The sequence below is a fragment of the Phaethon lepturus genome, unplaced genomic scaffold (genome assembly GCF_000687285.1).
Source record: "Phaethon lepturus isolate BGI_N335 unplaced genomic scaffold, ASM68728v1 scaffold44657, whole genome shotgun sequence".
In the NCBI taxonomy this organism is placed as follows: Eukaryota; Metazoa; Chordata; class Aves; order Phaethontiformes; family Phaethontidae; genus Phaethon; species Phaethon lepturus.
Window position 1 is genome coordinate 40,433 of NW_010550614.1, and position 8,944 is coordinate 49,376.

General features: G+C 40.0%; 1 protein-coding gene across 1 annotated transcript in view; it reads right to left on the minus strand.

Moving 5' to 3' along the window:
• Positions 1-5,307: 5,307 nt before the first annotated feature.
• Positions 5,308-8,944, minus strand: part of CDPF1 (cysteine-rich, DPF motif domain containing 1) — an 8,553-nt gene continuing 4,916 nt past the window's right edge. The window contains exon 3 of the mRNA XM_010290611.1: positions 5,308-5,457. Coding sequence (XP_010288913.1) covers positions 5,308-5,457 — 150 coding nt within the window. The remainder of the gene's footprint in view (positions 5,458-8,944) is intronic.

Genomic DNA, 8,944 nt, shown 5'->3' on the forward strand with positions numbered 1-8,944 from the left:
TTAACTAACTGAAATATTGGCAACATGCAGGTACTGCATTCTACTCCTACTGCGTAGGAGTGCAGTATAAACATTCATAAGCTGTTTGTGATGTGCAACAGGAACTGTAAGAAGGTTAGAAAATCAGCTGCTGGATGATTCATATGCAAATAACCAGGTAGAATGCTGTTCAAATCCACGCTGCATTACCTCTGGCACGTTCAGATGCTCCAGGTGTATTTTGCCACACGGTAGCGTAGGGTTCCCTTCATGGAGACACGGTGCCTTTGCCCTCCTGCTCCCGGCAGAGTCGTTCGCGGTGCCGCGTGCGTGTTGAGGCAGGTGTCGACAGGCGCTCGCCACCAGCGCCGCTCGGCCGACGGGCCCCGGGCGGGCCGCCAGCGGGCTGCCGCGGCTCTTCTGCCAGCCGCAGGTTGTGCGGATAGCGGGAGGGAGCTGCTGCTGATCAAATCATTCATCCCGCTGCCCCGGGAAGTGTATCCTGTGGGATAGGTGGGTATGTGAACCCACGGCTCCGTCTCGGTAGCCACAGATGCTTTCCTCTGGTTTCAGCAGTGGAAGGACGCTTAAGAGTTAGTTATTCCTTTAGTAATAACAAATGTAATTGACATTTTAATACTACAGGTTATAACGAGAACACCCATCTTAACTGTTTGACCAAGTCTGTTTTATCAGCCTCTCGGATGAGCTGCATTTCATATTGCTCCTGCTATTTCGCAGCTTTTACAAACAATTGCTCTGAATTTTCTTTTGGAATGTAACACAACAGTTTAATTACATCATTATGTTAAAACCCTTTATCATGTCCTAAATTGTCTTCTGTTATCAGATATGACACAAAAAAGCACACTTCTGCTAACATTGCCAAACTCTAATCACTAGAGCTAACAAGTCTTTAATTAAATCAAGATATCAATATGAAAGAGAAAAAAAAACCCAAAAAACACAGATCATTGTTCCCAGTCACCTATGTTTTTATTACAGTAAATACAGAACTCACAAAGAGCAGACATTTCTTGCAGGGAGTAGTCAAACCTAATTCTCATGGAATGCTTGTTTCCCAGTAAAATACCACTAATTCAAGCCAAGTTCCCAAGTTTCTTTCCATCAGAACAATGCAAATGACATTTTCAGGAAAGAATGGAGGCCCTGGTCTCATGGGGATTTATGGGAAAGACAAAGTCTCTTGCACTTGTGAATGTAAAAATTACATATAGCTAAATATGATGATGCATTCTCAAATGTTACCAGCCTACTGATCTAGGTTGAAAAAACTTGACCTAAACATTTTTCTTCTTTTTTTACATTGATTTTTTTTTTCCCCCCGTCTCCTTTAAAAGTAAGAGGTGAAATTCATAGTGTTTGTTTTAAGACTGGTAGGAACCTACGTGCTTTAAAAAGAAAAAAAGAGTCACCCTTTAAGATTGAATGTAAACACAGTTCATTTGAAATACGGTTTTGCCTTAATGGTTTTAAAAAAAAATAAAGTATTTTTAAAAGTGAATTTAATGACTTGTGCCGATCTTTTATTTCCAGGAAAATAATTCACTGTAATGGTTTTGAGACAAATGTATTGGTTACCCTCTGCTGGCCACCGCTTGAACATTATCCAGAGCGGCTGCCAAGTCGTAACGGAGTCCCTTGTTCAAGGGCCGTGCACGCACGAACAGCTTTCACGCAGACGAAAGTAGTTCTGTTCTGTGCTCTTGTACAGCCGCTTCCGATGCTCGTGTGAACGTCTGCAGAATGAGGACCGGGGGAGTGGCAGGGTGGTGGCACACCTGGGACCGGCGACACTCGTTGCTCCTGCCACGATAGTACCCGTGGTGTGAACGTGTGTTTTGTGCTGCTCTACTCTAATTAAGAACTTGAATGATGTTGCCTTAACTTAGCGTACAAGGGCCTGCTTCAGAAAACACTTAGCTGCTTAACTTCATACCGAGGAGTAGTCATGCTGATTTTTAGTAGCGAACAAGAGCAGATAAGCAACCCCGGTGGGACTGGTGCCCAGAGTTTTTGGGTTAGCATCAAGTATCTGTTAACAAATTGTATTAAGTATGTTTACTACATAATAAGTTGCATGTATTGCAAGGACCTTTTAAAGATGGAATGGTATCTGAAGCATCTTTAAAGTGCTGATGTTTACAGATTAACTGTTAGACACACCTTTTAAATCAGGAATGTGTGTGTAACATACATATATACATTGCATATGTAATGTATATCTTTTTTTTATATATATATATCTCTATCTATCTATCATCAGTTTGTCTGCTGTGTCCATCCACGCTCATTGACTGTATGATCACCTTGAGAAGTTTGTTGAATTTGGCAAGCACCGAATTCACTTCATGTAGCAGTGTAGCACACTAACTAATTCGATGAGTATGGTTTCAGTTAAATCAGTTGGGAGGATATGTCACGGATAATTGTTTTCCTTCAAGAACCCGGGGATTTATTACGCTGGTAAAAGAGCGCTGAAGAAAAATTACAGCAAAGAGTAAAGAATTAGATTTCTTCATCAGCTGTGCTCAGGAGCATTGAGGTCCTGATTATGAGCAGCAGAACATACTCGGGGAACCTGATGAAACCAAACTGTCAAGGCTCTGAAGATCTTGACGAGTAGGCCTCATGGCTGGTCAGTTGGGGCATGATGGCATTTGGCCTGCGAAATCACATATACGCCAAAACATTATGATATGCAGACCATAATGCCCATGTTCAATGGGAATATAAGAATGTGGAATACATTTTTAGTATGTTTTAACAGCTGGGCACAGATAATAATCCTTTGTCATTCCAGGAAATAGCAAGCTGCCTGTAGGTCAGCCGCCTCTCCCTAACGCCTGTACCAGAGGTGACAGAACACATCTGATGACCCTGGGCTCCTTGAACCACTTTGTGGTACATGCTGGAAGTATGCTTTTCTTCCCCTAAAAGGTATGTGTAACCAGGTAACTGTGAAGCAGAGGTGTCTTTACCTTGGCTTTGTCTGTTGTGCTCGAGTTAAATAAATGAGCTGTACTGGGCCAAATTAAAAATCCTGTGGTGGCAGATTCTGCTCCCTTTCAATACTGAGTCTACTCCCTCTCTGGTTGAAGTTTACAAGTACTTCAAGGTAGTGTCATTTCTGTGGGGTTTAAGTGATTCTTCCATCGTATCATGATGGCAAAGATAATGACTATGAATAAATGAGTTAGTTAACTGCATTTTTCTTAAAGGGCCCAGAGGAGGTTGAACAGGAGGGGAAACAGCTCAGAGACACTAGATCCTTCCCAGCAAGTTAGTGGGTGCCTCTCCCAGTCCCAAGCCAGGCTGGCATGTCATACAACCCAAAGGCACATTCTTATTTAGATAGAACTGTGCTAGCCAGGCTTTTGAAACCTACTTTCAAGCTATGAGTTAAGATACAACCTGTTGCAAACATTGTGAAATACAGGAAGTAAAATGTTTTAGAATGACGTTTGCTGGCATAAACACAGAATGTGAACTTGCATAACTATGTTACTTTTTGTCAGTTTGACTATAAGACTACAATTTTAAGATGGAAAACCACTGTGATTCTCTTTCTAGCACCTCTCATTCTCTTTACAGTTGTGAGTTTAGTATAGGATATGCCTCTGTTATTTGTTCAGAGAAGATAGACTACAACTTTTAGAGTTGGTGGATCTAACATGAAACTAAAATTTGATACTACCCATTTTTAAGAAGTTTAGTATCACTGTCTGTGAAAGTGTAGTCTCTTGTTACTGCAAAAAGGAATCTGAAATGTTGACTTCTAACATGCATCTTTTTTTCCTGCAATTAAAGATGTATATGTATTTTATGTCTTGAAACACCTAGAGGTTGAAAAGGGTACTAGTAGGTCCATTATTGCTCCTCTAGTAACTGCAAGAAATTCCATTCCCCAACAGAGGACACCAATATACTAGGTTCAGGAGGGAAAAAACAAAAAACAAAAAAACCCAATAACAACAAAAAAATTAGGATGCTCAAATGTCCTCAAGAACTAAAAATAACTCATTGAAATCATGTTGATTTTTTTTTTAACAGACACATGATTCATTCTACTAAAATGATCAAGTTTAGGTGTTGACCTATGACAAATGATAGGGATGGAAGAGTTGAGAAAATAGGAGATGTTAACCAAGGTATTAGCAGGTTCTGAACCAATGACCAACAAAAGCTTGAGTAAATAACCTGACTTGGTGATCAGGGAGCATTCTAGACACATCCTTAAGGTGTGTGACCAAGTGGTTTTATATAAAAAAATGCCACCTAAATCTTCCTTGTAATTAAGTCACAGATAATTGTAAAGCTAATTTTTGAGCTAAACAAACTGCTGTTTCCCTAACAATTTTTTATCCTTTTTTGACTGAAACCATGTTTCTGAAATCCCTATTTTAGCTGCAGTTTAATTGCCCGGCTCAGGAAAGAATTGAGCTTATTAACTGAATTCTTCTATTTCCACATTAACTGATATGAAAGTGAAAAGGAAGTAATCTTTACTTGTAAAGCATAAATTAGGCATATTAAGGGTCCTTAACCTCTCCTATTGCTGTATTGACATGGACTGGAAGATTGAGTGGGAAATGACTGCAAGTGCAAGTGACTCGTATGTTTTCATTACTACTTTTTAAAATGTTTTTGTTATATTGGTATTTTATTGTAAGAGCACCTACCTTCAGAAGTGTTAATGCTGTGATAGTTTTGAGATTATTATCTTGAAGAATCTAGATACTTCTGTGGGTATCTCTGACATTTTCTCATAACAGTTTTATTTTAGACTTAAAAATAAAGCTTTGAATTCCTTGCCTACTGCAATCTTATCAGGACAGCACTAAGTTAACCATTGGTGTATATTGACTTTCTTGGATGTATACTGAATTAAGCCAGACAGATAAATCTCTCAGATTTTCATAACACTGTAGGAGTGTCAAGAACACAAAATATTAAAATAACAAATGTGAAAACTTGGTTTTCACAAATGTGAAAAGTAACAAATGGGAAAACGTGGTTCCTGTGCTATACACGGTTTAGTTTTTTACTACATGGGTTTAACATAGTGACAACAGGCTTCTCTGCCTTTCTTTTCTTCCTGGCTCTTCAACACCTTAAGGCCATACTGCTGCCTCTGCAATCGCTGCATGATGATGTCTGAAGCCATGCCAATTGTAAGGAAATGTCTTCCTGTGTTGTCTAGTAGTGAGCTGATGAAGGTCACTTTAAAAGGAGCAACATGATAGTCTCCAAAAGGAGAGAGGAGAAACCCCAGCCAAAGAACTGTCTCTCTTGGTCCTTCAGTATTTATGTTCTTGTATCCTTTTTTTTACAGGGGAAGGATTTTGTTTGGGGCTTCCTTTTATCCATATCTTCTTGTATTTCCAAAGGAAAGGCCTTTAGGTTTTCATTGACACAGGGGAGGCAGAACCTTTTGGAGTAGAACAAACTACATTCCTGTAAAGAGAACATTATTAGCAGAATACACAAAATGGAACTGCTTAAGTTCCAGTCTCATTAAACTACATTTATATTTAGAATTCTTCTACATTAAATTCTTCTTCTAGGTTGATATATTGCAGCAATTCTGCTTCTTCCTATTTCAGTAATTCTAACATTTGGTTAGAGTTAACTGGGTGAAAAATAAAAACTGGGTCTGTAACAATCACTAGCCAAATCAACTATCATGTTGCTCCTTTTAAAGAAGTGACCTTCATCAGCTCATTGTTACAGAGAACAGTAACACATCTCCTTACAACTGGCTTGTCCTTCAAGCATCATTCATGGTTCTCTCAGTGTGATCACTAAATTCCAAACAGGATTTAATGGGTAAGCTGGAGCTGGTGTTGCTGATGGATTATTCTTGGAGAGTTAAACATGAATAAAGGCATCAGCATGGACGGATCAGGACACCATTTGGGGTGTAATGGATTCCATGGGGTTTACCTAAATAGCAAAATTTTCCTCTAAAGCTACATCTTCATTTAGCTCATGAAGATTTCTCCCTCCTGGGAGGATCTTTCAAGTTCCTACAGCAGCCTGTGAGACTTGAAGTCTCAGAAAGCTCTTCCTCACCAATCATCTCCACAAAAATGGCCTAAAGGCCAACACAAGCAGGAAGAATGTAGGCCAGGGGCTGTAGGCTTTCACAGATTTTAGCTGCATCTTTTTCCACAACTCGCCCCAAAACTGCTCTTCTTTCTATTAATCTGTGTGCTTGTAAGTATTATATCAATATCATAGAGGTGTCCAATAACCAGAATAGCTAAATGAATTAAATTTCGCCGAGAATATTCAACTGAGATGTCATCCATTAACGACCTTTACCTTGAATAAATGTACTCGCTCATTAAAACCTAAAAACATACATGGTACTACAGCTTGAGCTGATGTCTCTCCTCTGAATTCTTGATGGCAAAGTATAAAAGCTGTTATGCACAAAGAAAGTATTTTCCTTGCCCTTGAAATGGAATGACACTACGATCTGACATGTTTCGTTCACATTTGATTTGGTTAGCAAGTGTTACAGATCCAGTATTTATTCTTCACCCAGTTAGCTCTAACCAGATGTTACTTACTGACTAGGAAGAAGCAAAACTGATGGAATATTTTAATCTACTTGCAGTACAGAGTTTGGACAACTGGAAGAGAAGCTTATTAATGTATTATTCCTTTGCCCTGCAGCGAGACTGAAGCCCACGGTCCTCCTGGTGTGCTGATCACTAAATTCCAAATAGGATTTAATGGGTAAGCTGGAGCTGGTGTTGCTGATGGATTACTCTTGGGGATTTAAGCATGAATAAAGACATCAGTTCAGATGGATCAGGACATCTTTTTGGGAGTAATGGATTCCATGCATTTTACCTAAATAGTGAAGTTTTCCTCTTGCCTCACTTGCAGCTGGCCTTTCTCTGGGGGCTTGGCTTAGATATTTCTGTGTTTCTGTTCTTGCTTTTGTTTCCCATGTTACTATCTGGACTTCAGCAGTAGATTCAGCAGATAATTATATCAAAATCACAATCGGCCTGCCTCTGAGCGACTTGCAAGCCTGAGGAACAACTCCTCTTCATCTATGGTCCTTTTCCACACTGACTGCCAGGCCCCTTCATATTCAGAGCTAGTGTGAGGCCTCGGTCTCGGAAAAGCCCTGAAACTGGATTTCGGTTGCACAACCTCCAGAGCCTATTGTTTTTTGTCTCTTGGTATCCTTAATACTTTAAGCTGCCAATTAAAAAGGGAAGATTAGAGTTTAAGTTTGCCCTGCTATTCTTGTTTGTATTGCAAAACGGCACAGAGCTCCCCCCGCCTCCAGGTTAAGTTCACGGCTGCACAGTAATGGGCGCCGCACCACAGGCTGCTGCTGCGCCATGGCAGAGGAGAGGAGAGGCTTCTCCCCTGTTCTGCAGATGAGGAACTCCGACGTTCAGAGGCAGCTCCTCACAGATATGCAGGTGCTCAACTTGCATTCTTTTAGCTGAAATGAGTTGGCAACTTTTGCTGCTCTCAGCCGATGAGACTTAACGCAAATCATGAATATGAACCATTGCACATCTGGGCGCTGGGTCCACGTACCCTTAGCTCTCCTTTCTCAGTCATGGGGTTATTCAGCCTCACTGTTGTTTTAAAGCCCTACAAATTACACTTATTATGTACAGTCAAGCCCTTCTTTGACCATTATCCTGACAGGGTTCTGGGTTTAATCGGGTAATTCTTTAATACGTTTTACCCCTTCTATGACCAAGGCAGGAGGGGGACATTTCGATTTCAAACTTAATAGTCCCATTCAGGCAAAACTGAGCTGCCAAAGCATACTGCCAGAGTTTATTTCTGTTTCCACACGGATCACATCTGAAAGTACAAGTGTGGTAAAGATACTATCCCTGTATATATTAAAGGAAACTCTATGTAAAGGAAAGGTTCTGCCTAATCACGTCCAGGATTGACCTCGCATGACTGGAAGTTGAGTGGAAAGTAGCTGTAGTGTTACATTCATCACTTAATACCAACAATCATGCCCAAGGTCAGTGTTTTAGTCTGCTGAGCTGAGCAATAAGGGATGAAACTTGCTCCCTTTCCTCCTTTCTTCTCCAAAAGCCACCTCTTTTTTTTTTCCCCCTATGTTTAGTAAGTGTTGCAATTAAAAAAAGAAATAACTGTTTAAAATGACTAATATGGTCAGATTATATCATTTCCTCTCCCTTTTTCTGGAAGGGAAACAGCTAGAAGGGCACTCGAACTTCCTCGGGACTTTTAAAAGCATTTTTATTATCATCCTTTTTGTGGGGTTTTGACAAGTTCTAAGACATTACAGATAATCATTAGAATTATTTCCAGTTGGACAGAAAATAATGGCACTTACCAATACACTGTGCTAAAGATTCGTTCAGTAGGGTGACTGGAGTAAATTAACCCAGTGAAACTTAAGAGAATATTTGAATAAGTGAGTTTATGAGCATTTTACAGAACGGTTGCTACGTCTTGACTTTCCCTGTCACAGCAACTGTAAGGGAAGACACTTCAGCTAAGCATGGGTTCTCCCATGAAAAGCCTGAAATCCGACCTGTATCTAAGCCTCCTCACATACAAAAGCAATACAAATTAAATCCAATTGCTTTGACAAATCTAAGATCAGAAAAGTCTTAGTTTTGCCACAGGTTATTCTACTACAATTTTGAATTAACATTAAAATGAAAGCAACCTGTCGCTGAAAACTTTCCGTCAAATTGGTCCAGCTTCTTTGCCACAGAGGCCCAAGAAAGTATGATTTTCTTCAGCTTCAATTCTTATGTTTTAACATGGGAACACTCAGTGTGGGGCTGAATTGATCTACGTGGGTCAAGCACAAGCAGGAACCAAAACCAATCTAAGGAGATATTATCCTAACTTTGGCTCTCTCTACTGCCTTGGATAAGTTTTCACTTCTCTGGACTTTTAATTTTCCCTA